Source organism: Rhineura floridana, chromosome 3 (genome assembly GCF_030035675.1).
Source record: "Rhineura floridana isolate rRhiFlo1 chromosome 3, rRhiFlo1.hap2, whole genome shotgun sequence".
In the NCBI taxonomy this organism is placed as follows: Eukaryota; Metazoa; Chordata; class Lepidosauria; order Squamata; family Rhineuridae; genus Rhineura; species Rhineura floridana.
Window position 1 is genome coordinate 216801804 of NC_084482.1, and position 19821 is coordinate 216821624.

Genomic DNA, 19821 nt, shown 5'->3' on the forward strand with positions numbered 1-19821 from the left:
TCTTGTTTGGCCTTCCTCTTTTTCTACTCCCTTCTGTTTTTCCCAACATTATTGTCTTTTCTAGTGAATCATGCCTCCTCATGATGTGTCCAAAGTAGGATAACCTCAGTTTCATCATTTTAGCTTCTAGTGATAGTTGTGGTTTAATCTGTTCTAACAGCAAAATACTTGTCTTTTTCACAGTCCGCGGTGTGCGCAAAGCTCTCCTCCAACACCACATTTTAAACGAGTTGATTTTTCTCTTATCTGCTTTTTTCAGAATACCATGGTCTGAATGAATCTGACTTTAGTGTGTAGTGATACACCTTGGCATTTGAGGACCTTTTCTAGTTCTCTCATAGCTGCCCTCCCCAGATTTCTTGACTATTGTCTCCATATTAGTTAATGACTGTGCCGAAGTATTGATAATCCTTGACAAGTAAAATTGGCGAAGCAGAATTGAGAATTAAACAGCTCACCTTCTGTGCACCAGCTGAATAAAGAAACAGTCTTCTTTAGCAAAAAAAGTAGTAGTCTTTACCCACAGTGGAAGCTGGCACGGGAGGGATGTGGAGAGCCAGCAGCAGTGGTTCCTGTGGCAGCTGCCACAGCAGCATCACCATCTCTGGGAAGCCATGGAACATGGGGGACCTGCGGGAGATGGGAGAGGGAGGAACAACCATCACTATGAAGCCAACACCACATCCCAGAGACACGCCGAGGTGCCTGCCTCAGCATATCTTGAGTGCCCACGGTTTTAGGGAAGCCCCTCCAGGTGATGGTAGCCACGTGCAACTCACTGCCTGGGGGCAGGCCCAGTTGGAGGGGTGGTCCTAAAGTGGTGCCAGCATGGGGATCGTCAGGTGGGCAATGGGCACCTAGGCATGGCTTCTGTGGGTTGGGCAGGCACTGCCAGTGGGAGGGGCTATGGAACTTCCATAGCTACATCCTGGTGCAGAGATCCCCCCTCGGGCTCTCAGGCATGGGGCGCCTGGTCCGGCATGGGAGAGGCAAACCAGCTGCAGTGCCGCTCCTTCCCAGCACCCCCTTTCCAGGTGCAGAGCACTGTGGGAGCATCAGCCACCACTAGCTGGTACAGGCGGGATTTTTCCTCAACTTGCCAGCAGGGCTCATGCCAGCTGTGGCTGCCAGCCAGGCCATGGTCACCCACGACAGAGTGCCTTCCACCAGCAGTCCCACAATGCCCCCGTAGGTGCCTCACATGCCTCCCACATGCAGGGTCCCAGAGGGAAGCAGAGGCCTTCCTCAGTGCTCTCAAGGCCACGGAGCCTGGCCAAAGCCAATAAGGGTGTGTGAGGAATGTGACTCTCTGCCCATTCACAGGCCGTGACTCCCATGGATCCCCTCAGGAGGCTCCCCCTCCTTCCTCAGGGTATGTCTGCGCTGACAGCCAAGGCCACTCTGGAGTGGTGGTGGTTGGAGCTGTGCTGGGGGCTGGTGTCTCATTAGGCTTCCTGGGCCTTGGAGAGCCAGCTCACTTGCCTTTCTGCTTCTCCTCATGTTCTACCCGGGATTAGATTAGATTGCTGCAATGTCTAGGCCCAAAAGGTTAGGCACATCCGCCAGATGCAATAATAACACAGAGGCTGGCTGAGCACTACATGGGAGGGGGAGATGTTCTGCAGTGCATCACGATACTGTCCTTCCTGCCTTTTCTTCTTCCATTGCAAACCCTGAGCCTTGTCAGCTCCCTCCTCCATCCATCAAGATTTGTACTCACTTCTTTCACATCTTTAACTCTTATATTTGCTGTGCTGGCTTTCCCTTGGTAACTTTGCCCTCCCCTCTCTTTTTTTTTATCATTAATTTTATTCAAATTTTCCAACAAAACAAAAAACAAACAAACAAAAACAAATTAAACAATAAAATAAAATGTTGACTTCCGATTTGTCTCAGATCAGTTATAGGTCTATGATATATAACAAACCTGTCTCTTAATATATTACAAAATCACTTTCCTCCAGTAGTTATCTTAATTAATCATCAAATCTCATTAACATCACTTTATTCTTTCCACAAAAAGTCAAAGAGAGGCTGGCTCCCACTCCTTGAGAAATATATCCATCGATCTTTCTCCAAATAAACATGTCAATTAATCCATCTCATCAAGTCTACTAGGACCAATAACTTCAATAGCCATTTTTCCATTATCAGTGTTAATTCCATCTTCCAACTTCCATCCTTGCACCCATAATAATCTTGCTGTCATAGTCATATAGTAAGAGTCTGATGGGAATTTCCTTCATCACAAATATTTCCTTGCCAATTCTGAATGTGTTGCTGAAATATTGTTGTAAAGTCATATCTCTGTTCCTCTTTTTTTACAAAATGCACTAGCACATCTCTTGAGAGTTTTTCCATTGTCACATATCTGGAATTAATTCTATAAATTTTCTCTATTTCAAGTTCCATCAAATCATTCCAGTCCAGAAATTCCATCGAAACATTGATAGCTTTATCTCTGATATCTTCATCAATTTCTCCAGGGACAACGCCGAATTCCAAACAGTAATCTTTATCTCCAGGATCCACAAACTCCAAATATTTTTCCAGTTCCACACTTGATAAATCTGTTCCAATCTCCAGGACTTGCATCCTCCCTTCAATTTTTGCCATAAAGTCCAAATCTTTTTCCAATTCCACATTTGATATATCTAATCCAATCCCCAGAATTTGCTCCTTCCTTTAATTTCTTTTTCATATTCTATTGCTTGTCCATCTGCTTCTTTTCTCACATAAAGCCTGCTTTTTGCCATAAAAAATAAGATAAGCTTTTTAAATTTTCTTTCCTCTTCCTTAATTCCTTGTATAAAAGAGAGAAGTGTAACTCACCCAGGTATCTTAATTGCTGATTCTTAAACAAATCCCTTTTACTGTAGTAATTTAAGGCAAATGATGAGATTAGACAGAAGAAAGCTCGCCCGTTGTGGATCGTTTAAAAGAAAAAACGTCTCGCTTTTTTTCAGCCCAGCTTGCTGGAAGTCCTAACTCCATCCTCGGCTGCTAGGTATGCCTTCCTTTCCCAGGGAATTCCTGATCAATTCCAGCCACCGACAGCCCAACGAAGTTTCTGTGGATAATCTATTCGGTTCACCCTTGCCTGGGAGAACATTTACACCAGTCAAAGTTCCCTTTTGACTGATTTTAAACTGAAAAAAGCTTCCTCGAGAGAGGCAGCCACAGGCGGAGCAATCTTCCGGGAAGTCCGCCCTCCCCTCTCTTTGGATGCCTAAACTGTATTTCTAAAAGCTCACCTGAAGTTTTAAGTTACTGCAATGCTAGAAATTTGGGGACTGAATGAAAATTTCAACTGGGGGGCAGAATTATCATTTGAGGGGCAATGCCCTCATTTGCCCCTCTGTTGCTACAACCATGCGTTGCCAGTGCTTCCAGACTTGAAATGTGCTAGAAGTAAGTAGATTTTCCTCTTTGTTTAGTAATGACACTGAAATACGACCAAAAGACAGTGCCCACAATTGGCCTCAACTGTCAGGCCCAGGATGCGACTCAGGAACCAGACCAGAGGTTGTAGTTAATTCGTGTTTTATTAGAGTAATGTCCAACAAAGACTGCCCTTTCTCATGAAGCAATACAGGGATACAGGTCCTGCGACATTGGGAGAAAGTTGACAGAGCAAGGGGCTGCTTCCCGCCTGTTCTTTAAGAAGGGGCTAAACGGGCGCGCAACCTTTCGCTCCTCCTTAACTCCCCCTCAGGTACTGCCCGCCTTCCCCCCCTTCTCTCCTGTCTTTTCAACCGTCTGCGTGTGCGTGGTGAGGGGGGAGGCATCACCTCCTCCTCTTCTGAAGTGTCCGATTCCCCTATGGGTGATAAAGGAGGAGCTGAGGGTAAACCATCTCTCCGCCTTTCTGCTGTGATCAGCCCTCCCTCTTGCTCTGAGCTGCGGAGAAGGGAGGGCCTGGGAATGTCTGGGGGGGATTCTAAAACTTCAAGGCTCTCAGGCTCCCCGTTGCTAGGCGACCCTATCTCTGGCATGTCCTCTGTTTCGGCTTCGCTCCACAGAGGGTAAGTTCCTCCCTCCTCCCTCTGCCAGCCATTTGAATCCTCTTCTGACAACCGCCCAGGAGCCCAGCTCATCCTCCCGACACCATCCCCCTTCTCAAGCTGTGCCCCCCTCCCCCTGTCTGGCTTGGGGCGGTGAGGAAAACGTTGATGGAAAAGTTTTACTAACTCTGGAGCATGCACATCATCTGCATTTTCCCATGATCTGTCAGCCACTCCATAGCCCTTCCAGTGAATCAAATACTGCAGCTTGTGGCGTCTGATCCTGGAATCCAAGATTTCCTCAACTTCAAACTCAAGCTGCTCATTTATCAGGAGTGGGGACCCAGGAGGCTCCTCCGGCCGCAGCTCACTGGGAGGGGCAGCTTTCGTCAAGAGGGATCGATGAAACACAGGATGTATTTTAAACGTGTCAGGTAGCTTCAGCCGGTACGCCACGGGATTAATTTGAGTTTCTATTTCAAAAGGACCCACCCTTTTGTCTTGTAATTTTCTACATTTGCCCGGCATCTGGAGGAAACGGGTGGACAGCCATACCTGGTCTCCTGGTTGAAGGGGGGGGGCCCTCCTTCCTGTGCAGGTCAGCAACTCGCTTGTACTCTGTTTTGGCTTCGTTTAACTGCTGTTTCAGTGTTTGTTGCGCCGCTTGCAATTCTTTTAGAAAGTCCTCAGCTGCCGGTACCAGCATTCCTTCTGAGCTGCTTGGAAAGACTTTAGGATGGAATCCATAATTCGCGAAGAATGGGGTTTGTTGAGTGCTGGAGTGTAGAGAATTGTTGTAGGCGAACTCTGCAAAATGCAAATATGATACCCAGTCAGTCTGTTGATAGGACACATAACTTCTTAAATATCTTTCCAAAACGGCGTTCAAGCGTTCCGTTTGCCCATCTGTCTGGGGGTGATGGGCGGAGGAGAGTTTTAATTCCGTCTGCAACTGTTTCCACATTGCTCTCCAAAATTTGGCTGTGAACTGAGTTCCTCGGTCTGAGACTACACTGTTTGGCAATCCATGCAGCCGGTAGACTTCTTTGATGAATAACTTGGCCGTTTCCTTAGCCTCTAAGGCCCCTGCACAAGGGAGGAAATGCGCCATTTTGGTGAGTAGATCTACCACGACTAAAACGGCTGTCATTCCTTGGGATTTGGGTAGATCAGTTATAAAATCCATGGAGAGATCCTTCCAGGGTTCATGTGGGACAGGTAGCGGTTGTAACAGTCCTGCTGGTTTTCCTGTTTGTGTTTTTGTCCGCAGACAGACAGAACAGGACTTTACATAGCTTTCAATATCCCTACGCATTTTAGGCCACCAGAAGTCCTTGGCCACGTTCTGAATGGTCTTGTAAATCCCAAAGTGTCCCGCTGTGATGGAATCATGGCACTGGCGTAGGATTCTGAGCCTTAATTCTCCTTCTGGCACATATCTGGCTGTGTTGAACCATAATAGTCCATTCCTCCAGTGAAAGGTTACTTCTGAGTCTTGACTTTGTCCCGTCTCCTGCCCATATTTTAGTACGTCTGCATCTTCTTGTTGTGCCTTTTTGAGTTCCTCTTCCCACGAAGACTGGCATGATCCCAACATTAATTTCTCTGGCGGGATCATGTACTGAGGCTGGTCCTCGGATTCACTTTCTTTGTACTGTGGCTGTCTGGATAAGGCATCAGCTCTCTGGTTTTTGGCTTGGGCTTGGTAAGTGATCTTGAAGTTAAACCTGGTGAAGAACTGGGACCATCTTATTTGTCTCTGGTTCAGCTTTCTGGCAGTTTGGAGGCTTTCCAGGTTCTTGTGGTCGGAGCGCGCTTCGATCTGATGAGAGGCCCCCTCTAGGTATTGTCTCCAGTTTTCAAAAGAGTCTTTGATGGCCAGCAGCTCCTTCTCCCAAACTGTGTAATTCTTCTCTGCAGGCTTTAACTTCCGAAAGAAGTACGCACAGGGGTGCAGTTCCTTTCCTTCTTGGTCTAATTGCAGAAGGACCCCCCCGATAGCAAAATCTGAAGCATCTGCTTCCACGATGAAAGGGCGGGTCGGGTCAGCAAAGTGCAGAATGGGCTCGGAAGCGAACCTTCTCTTCAGCTCCTCAAAGGCCTGGGTGGCATTCTCTGTCCATTGAAACTTCTTCTTTCCCCTTAAACAGTCAGTCAGAGGAGCTGTCAATTTGGAAAACCCTGGAACATATCCAGAGGGGAAAACCCTTCCAGGGGTACATCCAGGGTCTCTGCCACTTCTTTGATTGTCATTCTTAAAGCCGAAAAAAAACCCCTTCAAATTTCCAATATGACCAAAAGGCAGTGCCCACAATTGGCCTCAACTGTCAGGCCCAGGATGCGACTCAGGAACCAGACCAGAGGTTGTAGTTAATTCATGTTTTATTAGAGTAATGTCCAACAAAGACTGTGCTTTCTCATGAAGCAATACAGGGATACAGGTCCTGCGACATTGGGAGAAAGTTGACAGAGCAAGGGGCTGCTTCCCGCCTGTTCTTTAAGAAGGGGCTAAACGGGCGCGCAACCTTTCACTCCTCCTTAACTCCCCCTCAGGTACTGCCCGCCTTCCCCCCCTTCTCTCCTGTCTTTTCAACCGTCTGCGTGTGCGTGGTGAGGGGGGAGGCATCACCTCCTCCTCTTCTGAAGTGTCCGATTCCCCTATGGGTGATAAAGGAGGAGCTGAGGGTAAACCATCTCTCCGCCTTTCTGCTGTGATCAGCCCTCCCTCTTGCTCTAAGCTGCGGAGAAGGGAGGGCCTGGGAATGTCTGGGGGGGATTCTAAAACTTCAAGGCTCTCAGGCTCCCCGTTGCTAGGCGACCCTATCTCTGGCATGTCCTCTGTTTCGGCTTCGCTCCACAGAGGGTAAGTTCCTCCCTCCTCCCTCTGCCAGCCATTTGAATCCTCTTCTGACAACTCCCCAGGAGCCCAGCTCATCCTCCCGACATCAACCCAAAGTATCTTCCTCTAAAGTTATCCAATGTTTAGGCATTTTCATTATCATGAAACACAGTTTTCACACTTGGAAGGTGCCATAGTTTTACCCCCAACACTCTCAGGTAAGTGGGGTTAGAATCACAGCCTAAATTATTCTGCTTCCAGTGTAAGAGGCTGAGTGCTCAGGAGCAGCCCAGGGGCTCCACACGTTTTTTCAAGCTGCCAGGACCACCAAAGCTGCTGCAACCTTGGCAGCTATTTGCCAATATTCCACAAACCTTTCAATACAATGTTCTTTAAAGATTGTGTGCTTCTCCTTTCCAGAAATAATAATAATTAAAAACCTACCAAAGTTAAAAGCATATAATACATAAATGATAAATATAGACAAATATAATTAAAAATTGTAGACATAATTAAAAATGACTAATTTAAAATAGCATTGGAAATAGAAATGGAGCATACATCTCCCAATTTTTGTTCTGAAGTGACACACATATTTATCTTGCAACAAAGGTTGGTCTCTTCCCACCCTACCCCATAGAAACATAAAGATATCATGGATATCAGCTCTTCTGATTGATGCTGCCCAGGAATGGTCCTTAAAAATGTGACACATTGTTTTTATTAAATGGAGAAAGGCAGCCGGACACCCCTGTTTGTTTGTTTCTTTGTTTGCAGGTGGAGTTCGAAGCACTACTGGCAGATCCTGTCCTTCTTGTTTGCCATCCAGGAGATCAACCAGGATCCCAGGATCCTGCCCAACATTACCCTCGGTTACAACATCTATGAGACCTATTTCAATGCAAGGATGACCTCCGATGCCATGCTAGACTTCTTTGCTGGTGGAGAAAACAACATTCCAAACTACCGTTGTGGAAGATGGAATAACCTGTCGGCTGTCCTTGAAGGAACTAATTCTGAAATTTCCAACCAGATTTCAATCATGTCTGGCCTTTACAAAATCCCACAGGTAGGAATAGGAGGGGAGAGGAGTCAAACTGCACATAATCTTATTATTCTGATAACAGACAATAGATCAAGGAATGTAACATATCAAACAACTTCTCGAGAAATAGGTCCAAAAGATTAAGGAGGAAACTCAATGATATCCTGGCAATCTTTTTAACATTAAGTCAGTTAAAATAATTGCTTGTAAAAGGAACTCATTATATATGCTCTTGTGCAAAAAATCTTAAAGCATCTAGGGAATGGTGGTGGTGAATGAAATGCATAGTCATAGTCTCAGGGCTCAAGAGGTCTGCCGCACATACAGTTTAGGGCATAGCACATGATGTTATATATGCATGTTCTGAATTACAGTTAGTAAATGAACTGAAAACATATTTATTGTTATCAACAAGTTTTATGAATTCTTTAGCTATAAGCTCCCTTGGCAACAAGAACAATGCCCACAAGTAAAGTGATATCCTTAGGATGAGATATTCTGTGGATCAAGTCATTATGGAGCAATCTGGTCCATCTAAGAGCAATGTAAGATGTTCTCCAGATCCCTGTAAATGGAACCTTACCACAACCAGATGTTCTCCCAATGTGCAACACTCAAAGGGAGGAAGGAAATGAGGGAAAAGGAAATTTTATTTTTATTTTATTTATTTATTTTATTAGATTTTTAAACCGCCCTATAGCTTTCTATAGAAATGGCTCTTTAGGACCCCAGAAACAGGGCAGACGAGAGTAGGGAATGAGAGAGAAGCAGGGAAAGGAAGACTTTGCAGTTAACAGATAATGGGAATGAGCTCAGGGGACTGGAGCTTTTGCCTTCCCTTCCCCTCTTGCGCAGGCTCTCCAGTGAGAGTCTGCCAGGCCCATGAGGGAGGTGTGTGGGCTACCACCACTGTCTTTCTACCTCTCTCTCCTCCTTCCAGGTGCAGCTCTAGGTTTGGCACCCTCTTCAGCACCATCAGACATCAGCAGTGGGGGGTGCAAGGGCTCAATCTGCTGCTCCCCTCAAAGCCTCCTGAGGTCTCACCTTGCCTCATGGCAGGGCTGGCCCAGTCTTTTCCTCAGACTCATCTTTTATAAACACAGGTTTAGATATTTGTGCTTCTCTAATTTTTATACATCAGGGTCTATGGAACTCCCTGCCACAATAATTCAGAGTTCCTCAATGTGACCCTTTTCCGTTGCCACAAATTCCCTTAAAATGCCTTTAAAGCCTCCTAGTAGCTTCGTAGAATAGGATTACGTGTGAGATGGACACCAGCACTGGAGACAGGATAAACTATTGACTATCTTGTACATAAGGAGATACTGAGGACTCCAAAGCAAATCTTACATGTGCCTTGATGACAGTTCCTAAGGACTCTATTGCTAACTCCAGCCTCTCCTTAACTGGCCACCTCCCAATCCAGTCCAGGTCCTGGAGACAATCTGCTTTGGGCCTCAAAGCTTCTCCAGTTGAACTTCTGACTGCTTGGGCAGTCCAGTTGATTTTAAAAATGTGCAGCCTTCTTTTAGTAAGGCCTTTATACACAGCAGCCTTTCAGAACTACTCAATCAGTGGCTCCTTTTTTCTGACATTCACTACAAATTAAGACACTGGGAATGAATGGCTTAATATTCAGGTCTTGGCTGTCCACTTCCCCCCAGTTTATTCTAGCCTTTGCCTCACATCTCCCTCATCAACTTAAAACAAAATTAAAACAGCTTTAAAAACATCTATTTAAAAAAGCTTTAAAAAGATCTTAAAAAGCAATTCCAACACAGACACAGACTGGGATAAGATCGGTACTTAAAAGGCTTGTTGAAGAAGGAAGGTCTTCAGTAGGCTCTGAAAAGATAACAGAGATGGTGCCTGACTAATATTTAAGGGGAGGTAATTCCAAGGGGTACATGCCACTGCACTAAAGGTTCTCTTCCTATGCTGTGCTGAATGGACCTCCTGATAAGATGGTATCTGTAGGGGGCCCTCACCTGCAGAGTACAGTGATCAACTGGGTATATAAGGGGTAAGATGACCTTTCAGGTATTCTGGTCCCAAGCTGCATAGGGCTTTCTACACCAAAACCAAAACCTAGAACTTGGCCTCATAGCTAATAGGCAGCCAGTGTAAAACTTTCAGCAGCAGGGTGATACTCTGCCCCAGTGAGCAGTTGCACCCCCACATTTTGCACCAGCTGCAGCTTCCAGACCAATCTCAAGGGCAGACCCACATAGAGCACATTACAGTAATCCAGCCTGGAGGTTACTAGTGCGTGGACAACAGTGATCAGGCTATCCCAGTCCAGAAATGGCTGCAGCTATCTTGCCAGCCAAAGCTGGTAAAAGGCACTCCTAGCCATTGAGGTCACCTGGGCCTCTAGTGACAAAGATGGATCCAGGAACACCCTGAGACTAGGAGCCTTTCTTTCAAAGGGAGTATGACCCCATTCAAAGCACTCAACTGACCTATTATCTGAACTCAGGACCACCAACCCACAATACCTCCTTCTTGCTAGGATTCAGACTCAGTTTATTGGCCCTCATTCAGACCACCACCGAGTCCAGGAAGCGGTCTAGGGCTTGCACGGCCTCTCCTGATTCAGATGTTAGAGAAATAGAGCTGGGTATCATCAGTGTATTGGTGACACCTCACCCCAAATCTCCTGATGACAGCTCACAAAGGATTAATACAGATGTTAAACAACATGGGGGACAAGATGGCACCCTGCGGCACCCCACAGCACAACTGCCAGGGGATTGAAAGACATCCACCCAATGCTATTCTCTGAAAATGACCCTGCAGGTGGGATTGGCACCACCGTAAAACAGTGCCTCTGATACCCATCTCACCAAGTCGGCCCAGAAGGATACAATGGTCAATGCTATCAAAAACCACTGAGAGATCAAATAAGAGTAACAGGCTCGCACTCCCCCTGTCCTTCTCCCGATAAAGGTCATCCATCAGGGTGACCGAGGCCCATTCAGTCCCATAATCAGGCCAGATGCCAGATTGGAATGGGTCAAGATAATCTGTTTCACGCAAGAGTACTTTCCCAAATGACAGTTATTTCTCCCAGCTGATTGTTAACTTTTTTGCCCTTACTTCACTGACTAGAAACTCCAGATTAATCAGAATGAATTTCCCAGGACAGTCATAATGATTTTACCAGATTCATGCCCCATCTATACTTAAAACAATGTCCTCTCTCTCCTTCTTCCCACTTTCAGAGCTGGTCTCTAAACAGCTGCTACCACATAGGCCTGTTCAACACAGTAACAGAACAAGTTTTCAGACTTGGACACTTACACTATGACATCAACAGAGGTCATAGAAATCTATTTTTCAAAACACAAAACATAGACAGGCAGTCACAACCAATCTCTTCCTTTCCTCACTAGGTCAGTTTTGGTTTTGATACGCATATTTTTAGTGATCAAACCCAGTTTCCTTTTGTCTACCGGATGATCCCAAAGGAAGAATCCCAGTACTTGGGGATTATCACGTTGCTCCTGCATTTTGGATGGACGTGGGTTGGGCTCTTTGCTCCAGACAATGACAACGGAGAGAGGTTCATGAGTGCCATTTCACCTCCAATGATTAGCACTGGGATTTGTGTTGCTTTCTCAGAAAGAATAGAACCAGGGGCTCTATACCAAATGTCTTTACAGAGTGAACCACCTGCCATGTGGAGAAAAGCCAATGCATTTGTTTACTATGGGGACTCTGAAGACCACTTTGGTCCAATCCACACGATACAAGAAATGCTTGGAAAGGTACAAACTGGGGCAAAAGTCTGGATCACAACATTTTTTCAGGGCATCCACACTGCCTTGTTTTATAGTACTGAGGACTTTCTGGATATCCATGGTTCTTTGTCCTTTGTAATGAAGACTCCCCGAAGGACAAAACATGACAACTATTACTCATCTGCTTCTCTGCAGTTCTGGATGACAGCATTCAAATGTTCATGTTCAAAAGATGTGATGCCTGAGGAAGGCTGGACAAGATGCACAGAGAAGGAGAAGCTGGAGACTTTGCCCCAAGAGGAGCTTGAGAGAGCCTGGTCTCAAGACAGCTACAGCACTTACAAGAGTGTCCACCTCGTGGCTCAGGCTTTAAGTGCTGCATATTCATCCAGATCAAAACGGATTTTGATGGCAAGTGAAGAAGGTGGGTTGGGACTTCAAAGTCTGCAGCCATGGCAGGTATTTCCTTTTTGGTCTTTTGCAACACCACTGCCATCTGAAATTCTTTCTAGAGCCAGTATTGATTGTATTTTATCTCATTTTATCTTCAAGAATAACTGTTAGTTGAGAAGGAATTTATAAATCTGTAATAATACTCGTAATAATACTCTTGAATATCCTTATCCTACATCCAGATTCAGTCCTAATCCTGGTTCTAGTCACATCATCACATGTGTTCCTTTAGGCAGGGGAAATCTCAGTGGCTCCTTCCGTCCCTTTCTTCCTCCTAGCTCACCTGCAGTCATAGATACCATGAGGGTCCACTGTGGTACTGTGATGGCTGGTGGCTGCGTGTCAGTGGGGCAGTGGAAACTGCTCTGGGAGCTGTCCATTTGCCAAACCTATTTTGACACTGGATTTTGCCTTTTTAAAAAAGTGGTTTAATCTCATGTAGACTGAACTGCTAGTGATGACGCTTGTTCCATCTGCCTGCTATTCCTGTGTGTGGTGTGGTTCCTGTGTGTGGGTTGGAAAGTCCCATATTAATTCATGATCAATAGATTTGTTCATGTTCAATCTATTCTCCAACTTGGCAAAAGATGGTAGCTTAACTTTCCATCCATCCATCCATCCATCCATCCATCCATCCATCCATCCATCCATCTGTCCATCCATCCATCGCAAGCGTGGCAAAGATTACATGTCAAAGAGTTCACATTCTCTAACGTGGCACAAGGTGGCAGCAAACCTTCTAATTGACCGAGACACCAATCCACCTCCCAGCAAATGCGGGAAAGATTGGTTCACATGTCAAAGATGTCACATCCTCATCTGAATGTGAAATCAAGTCCACGTGCCAGGGCAGGTATGGGTCTAATGTACCTCCGTGCCAGCATGCTGCATAGACTACGGAAGAAATTCCCAAGGAGCTCAGTTTCACTGCTCTCAGTGTCCCTCCACATTTACATTTGGATTCAGAGATGTGTGTGTGTGTGTGTGTGAGCGCCCATGCAGATTTCCAATTCCTTGTGCTTCCCTTAAGTCTTCATGATGACAGACTTGAAGAGGAGGGAGACTTGGAAAAACCTCTTCCAAATCTCTTCCCCTTCCCCCTTCAAGTCCTCTGTCATGGAGAATTGAAAGGAGCATGCAGGGAGACATGGGAAAGGCTTTAAGACACCCCCCGCTCTCACATTTGAGCAAACGGGAGTGCAGACACTCTCTTAAAGCCTTTGCAAAAGCCTCTTCGATGTAACATGTGCATACCAGTTGCTAAACCCTCTCCTCTTGCCCAACTGCTGATGTCACTAGGGGTGAAAATGGCCTCGGGGCCATATGGGACACCTTGAAGGGCCATGATTGACCTGGAGGCCAGAGATAACTAATCCGTCCCCTATGTTAATTTTGCCTGGTCTCAAAGTCTCTAATCAACCTGGCCAAGTTCAAGATGCTAGTCTTGGTGTACAAAGCCTTACACAGCTTGGGACCAGAATACCTGAAAGACCATCTTACTCCTTATATACCCAGTCGATCACTGCGCTCTGCAGATACCATCTTATTAGGGGGTCCATAGAGGAAACCGACCTTTAGTGTGGCGGCACCTACCCTGTGGAATTCCCTTCCCTTAAATATTAGAGAGGCGCCATCTCTGTTATCTTTTTGGCGCCTGTTGAAGACCTTCCTCTTTCAACAAGCCTTTTAAGTTGAGACCTTATCCCAGTCTGCGTCTGTGTTCAAATTGCTTTTAATATTTTTTAAACCTCTTTTTAAAAAATATGTTTTTAACCTTCCCCCCCAGATATGACTTGAAAACTTTTTTAAAAATGTTTTTAAAGATGTTTTGTTTTAATGTTTTAAAGTGTTTTTAGCAGAGCTTGGAAAAGTCACTTTTTTGAACTACAACTCCCATCAGCCCCAGCCAGCATGGCCACTGGATTGGTCTGATGGGAGTTGTAGTTCAAAAAAGTAACTTTTCCAAGCTCTGGTTTTTAGTGCTTTTGTTTGCTGCCCTGGGCTCCATCTGGGAGGAAGGGCGAGATATAAATCAAAGAAACAAACAAAGAAACAAACCATCTCCACATGTGAGTTGCATGCTCCTTTGGACTCTGGGCCTGAGGTGCTCCACACCTTTTTTACATTGTACCCTCAGTGTCTGTGAGTGCAAAAGGACAGAAGTTTAATGCAACCCTCAGATCATGTTTTCTAAATGCTGGCGTTCTCTCTGTCACTCTAGTTTCACACGTTCTTAAGAGAAATCCGCTTTTCAAATTCTTCCATGGGCGGACTGGGTTTTGACGAGAAAGGGGAGCTGATAGACAACTTTGATATCATGAACTGGGTCCTATTTCCTAATCAATCCAATGGCATTGTGAAAGTTGGGAGCGTTGAGGGACGGACATCCTCCAGCATAAAGTTCACCATTAGCCCGGAAGCCATTGTGTGGCCTGGGATGTTTAACACGGTAGGAACATAGGAAGGTGCCTAATATTACTGGTCCACCAAGTTCAGTATTATCTTCAGCAACTGATGGTGGCTCTCTGGGCTTTCATGCAGGGGACACTCCCAGCCCTACCTGGAGATGCCAGGGCTGCCCCTGGGACCTCCTGTGTGCTCAACCACTAAACTGCAGCCCTTCTGCGCTATGGAAAATAGGAAATGTGTCATGGCATTCTCTTGCTGTGACATCAGTTAAGCTCTGATAATTTGTCCATCAATACTGGCCCCAAGTTTGGGCGCCCACTAACCCTAACCCTTTGTGGGTTCCTCTCAGGATGAGCTACCTTCTTCCTCACTCATTTTGACACTGCTTCTTTGCTTGCCCTCTCCATTTGAACCCAATCCACCATCCACCCAGGCAGAGAGGGCCAAAGAGAGGAGGGGGACTTCTGAGAGCTTCAATTCCTCTCCTGATTCAAACCTAAAGCCAGTTTCCCGATACTAGTCCCCAGTTAACAGTCATCAACTCTGCACTGAGGCCTATATTTGCAGTTATCAGTCAGATCCACAGCCATTCTCCTCTGAAGTTCCTCAGGCTTCTCTCATGACTACTGCTGCAGTCCTCATCCTGGTCCAGCAACCTGTCACCTCAGGTTCTCAGCAAACCTGCTAACCCTTGGCTGTAGAACTCTTCTCAAGGCTGCCTCTCAAGTCACCAACTTTTCCCCACAAACTTTCACAGCTCTAGCCAGTGATTCCAGCTCTTGCCTTTCTCAGGCTTTCCAAACCTGAGACTGACTACAACCTCTGAGTCTTCCTGGTTCATTTAGAGGGCCAAACTCTCTTTGTAGTTGTCCCCCCCCCTTCTTTCAGCCAGAAAGCCTGGTTGAAGGCCCCACTAGCCAATACATTCAGTTTTGAATCTATATACTGCTGATATTCTGTATCTCCGCAGCTCCCAGCAGAAAGGCATGGCAGTCTACAGGTAATTAACCCTTTACATTCAACCATGTGTAGATCCCATTATACATGTTAAAAATAAAATTTTATCTGGAAAACAAGATGACTGTTCCACATAGTCCAATAACATTTGGAAGGCAACAGGTCCCCAGCTTCTGATTTACAGCTTTAAAACCTGAATTTGATTAAAACAAAACTTAAGGTACTTTTCTATTAGTCAGGGTCTTCAGGTGAAATATTTTATTTATATTGATCATCAGTGTGTTTACTGCTGTCGTGTTTATTGCTGTTACCCTAAGACTGAAATTTAGTCTCTTTTGCTGTTCTGCTTTTAAGTTTGTACTCTGACTTCTCTCTAGAAAGGTGGGATTGAAATGTTGAAACAAAGAGGATTCTCTGCCATGTTGTTCTGCACAAAAAATGATTCCCTGAAAAAAAAAAGGCCTGAGGTCACTTGGGGTCATTGGGACTAGAGATCCTGTTGGTTCCTTTCCAAACTCTAGGCATGTATTTCCTGGACACAAACACTCCTAATACATTGCTCTCGATGCCCCTTATCTTTGTTTTCAGACTGTGCCTCGTTCCAGGTGCACTGAAAGCTGTCGCCCTGGATATGCCAAGGAGATTCAGGAAGGCCAGCCGGTTTGCTGCTATGCTTGTGCTCCGTGTGCGGAAGGGACCATCTCCACTCAGGAAGGTGGGTGACTCCAGAGGAAAGAACAGCCTGGCTGCTGGATATGGGCAAAGGTCTACCTAGTCTGGCATTTGTTCCCACAGTGGTCAACCAGACGCCACTATGGAAAGTCTGCAAGCAGGACATAAGTGCAACTGCCCCCAAGGGGATGGGACAAATATTTGAGGCTTCCTGGAACATTCATAACCGAAGCCTCTCTGCCATTGCCCCGCTACCTAAAATGAGGTCGTTGGTGACTAGGCTCCCCTGGGAGGTTCAGCAAACAGGAGTGATGTCATTCCAGTGCCATCAGAAACTGCCATGTCTCTTATAGAGCCAGTAGTAGGTCACTGTGGTCTGCGGGAGAGCTTCTCCTGCAGGTTCCATAGATATCAGAGGTTTGCTCCTGCTCACTCATCCTCATATTAGGACACAAACAAATATGCGTGAAAGGGTGTTGTGAATGATACTGAAGTCATTTTCCTTCTCAGATGCAGAGCATTGCACCATATGTCCAGAGGATCAACATCCCAACAAAGACCGAGACCAATGTATCCCCAAGAATGTCACCTACCTGTCCCATGAAGAATATTTAGGGATCATTCTAGCTTCCTTTGCCTTCTTATTGTCCTTTACCACAGGCTTTGTGTTAGGAATCTTTGCTAAATACAAAGAAACCCCGATAGTCAAAGCCAACAACCGGGACCTATCATTCATCCTCCTCGTCTCTCTCTTGCTTTGCTTTTTGTCTCCCTTTCTGTTCATCGGCCGGCCCAGGAAAGTGACTTGTCTTCTCCGACAGATGGCCTTCAGCATCATCTTCACAGTCGCTGTGTCTTCTGTCTTGGCCAAAACCATCACTGTGGTGCTGGCCTTCCTGGCCACAAAGCCAGGGAACAGAATGAGAAAATGGCTGGGGAAGGGTTTGTCCAACTCCATTGTCATTTCCTGTTCCAGTGTCCAAGTTGTCATCTGCACCATCTGGCTGGGTGTCTCTCCACCATTCCCAGACTCTGACATGCACTCCCAGCCTGGACACATCATCCTGCAATGCAATGAAGGGTCGGTTGCCATGTTTTATGGTGCCCTTGGCTACATGGGCTTCCTGGCTGCTATTTGCTTCACGGTGGCTTTCCTAGCCAGGAAACTGCCTGGGGCCTTCAATGAAGCCAAGCTGATCACCTTCAGCATGCTGGTCTTCTGCAGTGTTTGGATCTCCTTTGTGCCCACCTACCTGAGCACAAAGGGGAAATACATGGTAGCCGTGCAGGTCTTCTCTGTCTTGGCCTCCAGCGCTGGCCTTCTGGGCTGCATCTTCCTCCCCAAATGCTATATTATTGTACTCAGACCTGACCTGAATATGAAGGAGCATTTAACAACAAAAACAAAAGATAGTGTCTGATTCTTAAACTATATTCTTATATTTTGACTACTAATGTCCAGCAGAGCTGTAATGAAACCTTTGTGCTTTTCTTTGGAATGTAGCTCCTTAGATGCTGCAAATGTACCAGATCTCTTTTTGCACTCAGTTATGAAAGAAAGTAGTCATGAATGATGGAATGTCTAGTGACCCTGGAATGATTACAGGTCCTTCGGTGTTCAAGATTTATATGCATCATTTTATCACAGCGAGATTCCCAGTGTTTATAACTCATATTTGCTACCAGGCCAAGTTCAAGGTTCTAGTTTTGCTGTACAAAGCTTTATACAGCTTGGGACCAGGATACCTGAAAGACCGTCTTACCCCTTCTATATCCAGTCGATCACTGAGCTCTGCAGGTGAGGGCCTCCTGCAGATACCATCTTATCAGGAGGTCCATTCTGTACAACAAAGGAAACGGACCTTAGTGTGATGGCACCTACCCCGTGGAATTCCCTCCCCTTAAATATTAGACAGGTGCCATCTCTGTTATCTTTTGGGAGCCTATTGAAGACCTTCCTCTTTCCATAAGCCTTTTTAAGTTGAGATCTTATCCTAGTCTGCTTCTGTGTTGCTTTTCAATATGTTTTTTTTAATTTAAACCAATGTTTTTAACCTTTTTTAAAAAAAAGTCTTGAAAGCATTTTAAAGAATGTTTTCAAAGATGTTTTGTTTTAATGTATTTTAAAGTCTGTTTTTATGATGTTTAAAGTGTTTTTTGTCCTTTTGTTTGGAGCCCTGGGCTCCTGCTGGGAGGAAAGGCGGGATATAAATCAAATGATAAATAAATAAATAACATATCCCACACATAGTTCTCAAAGAAGGGGGGGACATCATGCATTTGTGCAGCAGAACTGAGCTTCAACCCATGATGAACATGCTAAAGTTGGTTTCTGAAAAAGTGTGCTTTGCTCATTCTCATATGTTTCATGTTCTTTGGATTAGTGACCACATGTCACAAATGGTTTTCCCCTCACCCCATTTTCTCTTTCTTTGCATGAAGGTAAAAGTGTCCCCGCACTTGTAGTGTGAGTCGTTTCTGACTCTCTGGGTGACGTCTTGCGATGTTTACTAGGCAGACCACATATATGGGGTGGGATTGCCAGTACCTTCCCCGGCCTTTCTTTACCCCCAGCATATGCCGGGTACTCATTTTACTGACCAAGGATGGATGGAAGGCTGAGTGGACCTCGGCCCCTTTTACCGGAGATTCGACTTCCTCCTACCATTGGAATCGAATTCCGCCCATGAGCAGAGCTTTGGCTGCATTACTGCCGCTTACCACTCTGCACCACGGAGGATCTTTGCACAGCTGCATTAAAACTCTTACATTCCTATGTGGCAAGTTCCATTAGTCTGTTTTTTATCCGCGTCCTTGTGCTTTCATGCAAAATGCAATTTTTCTGCTCACGCACTTCTCAAACACATTTCCTCTTTTGTCTCTAAAATGTCGTATGATGAGCTTGAATTCCTCCATAGGGAGGCTCCATCACAGAATAGATGTGAGTTGGTGATACTAGGCTCTAAGAGTTCTGGAGACATGCTATCCTTCCCTGACCAAAATGCTCAAGGAGATCTTGAGATGGAGAATGAGATCAAGGAGGCATCCAAAAGAGGAATGCTGTAGTAATAGGTGACTTCAGCTACCCTCACATAGACACAGTGCAGGCATGTTTCTGTCTTGACAAAGAGGTGAACATTTCTAGATACCCTGATTGTTTGTGCCCTTCAACTGTTGATCATGGAACTGATCAGAGGGGCTTTTGAACCATTTGGGGGTGAGGACAGTCTGATCACATTGAATTAATATGTAAATAGGCCATTCCCCCCTAAGTCTAATATATCACATGTGATTTGTAAAGATTAAATTGTCCCCAAATTAGGGGTTTGTTTAAAGAAAATTGAATAGGAAAATCAAGATGGTAAAACAAGTACTTGAATTGATGGTGTTACACTGAAGTTTGAATTAAAAGCTTTCCTGTACCTATAGAAATGCTGACAATACATGTAGAATGATGACAATGACCTCTGGTAAGTTGGCAACATTAGGTCATTGACCATTTGCTAGAAGTCAGCAAAACTGAGGATAATACAATGAATGATTCAGAGGACACAGTTTGCTTATCTGGTAGCCTTGTGCACAGTGTAAAAGCACAGAGCATGACTAACCCCCACCTTCGGAATTTGTGTGGTCTGCCAAATACTTAGAAGATAGGGTATAATTGCCTGTAAGAATTATGGATACTCCAGATCTCACAGA

At 45.4% G+C, this 19821-nt stretch overlaps 1 protein-coding gene across 1 annotated transcript; it reads left to right on the forward strand.

Annotated features, from left to right (window-relative positions):
* Positions 1 to 546: 546 nt before the first annotated feature.
* On the forward strand, positions 547 to 17543 carry LOC133378965 (vomeronasal type-2 receptor 26-like). Its single transcript, XM_061613577.1, has 5 exons — positions 547 to 701; positions 7621 to 7912; positions 14306 to 14533; positions 16039 to 16165; positions 16633 to 17543. The coding sequence occupies exons 1-5, from the start codon at positions 547 to 549 to the stop codon at positions 17541 to 17543; spliced, it is 1713 nt and encodes a 570-aa protein (XP_061469561.1).
* The last annotated feature ends 2278 nt before the right edge of the window (positions 17544 to 19821 follow it).

Excerpts from the sequence above, each read along its gene's own strand:
- LOC133378965 (XM_061613577.1), top strand. The coding sequence starts at position 547 with ATGTGGAGAGCCAGCAGCAGTGGTTCCTGTGGCAGCTGCCACAGCAGC. Across the intron at positions 702-7,620 it reads CATCCCAGAGACACGCCGAG|GTGGAGTTCGAAGCACTACT; the intron begins GTGCCTGCCTCA and ends CTTTGTTTGCAG. Across the intron at positions 16,166-16,632 it reads GACCATCTCCACTCAGGAAG|ATGCAGAGCATTGCACCATA; the intron begins GTGGGTGACTCC and ends TTTCCTTCTCAG.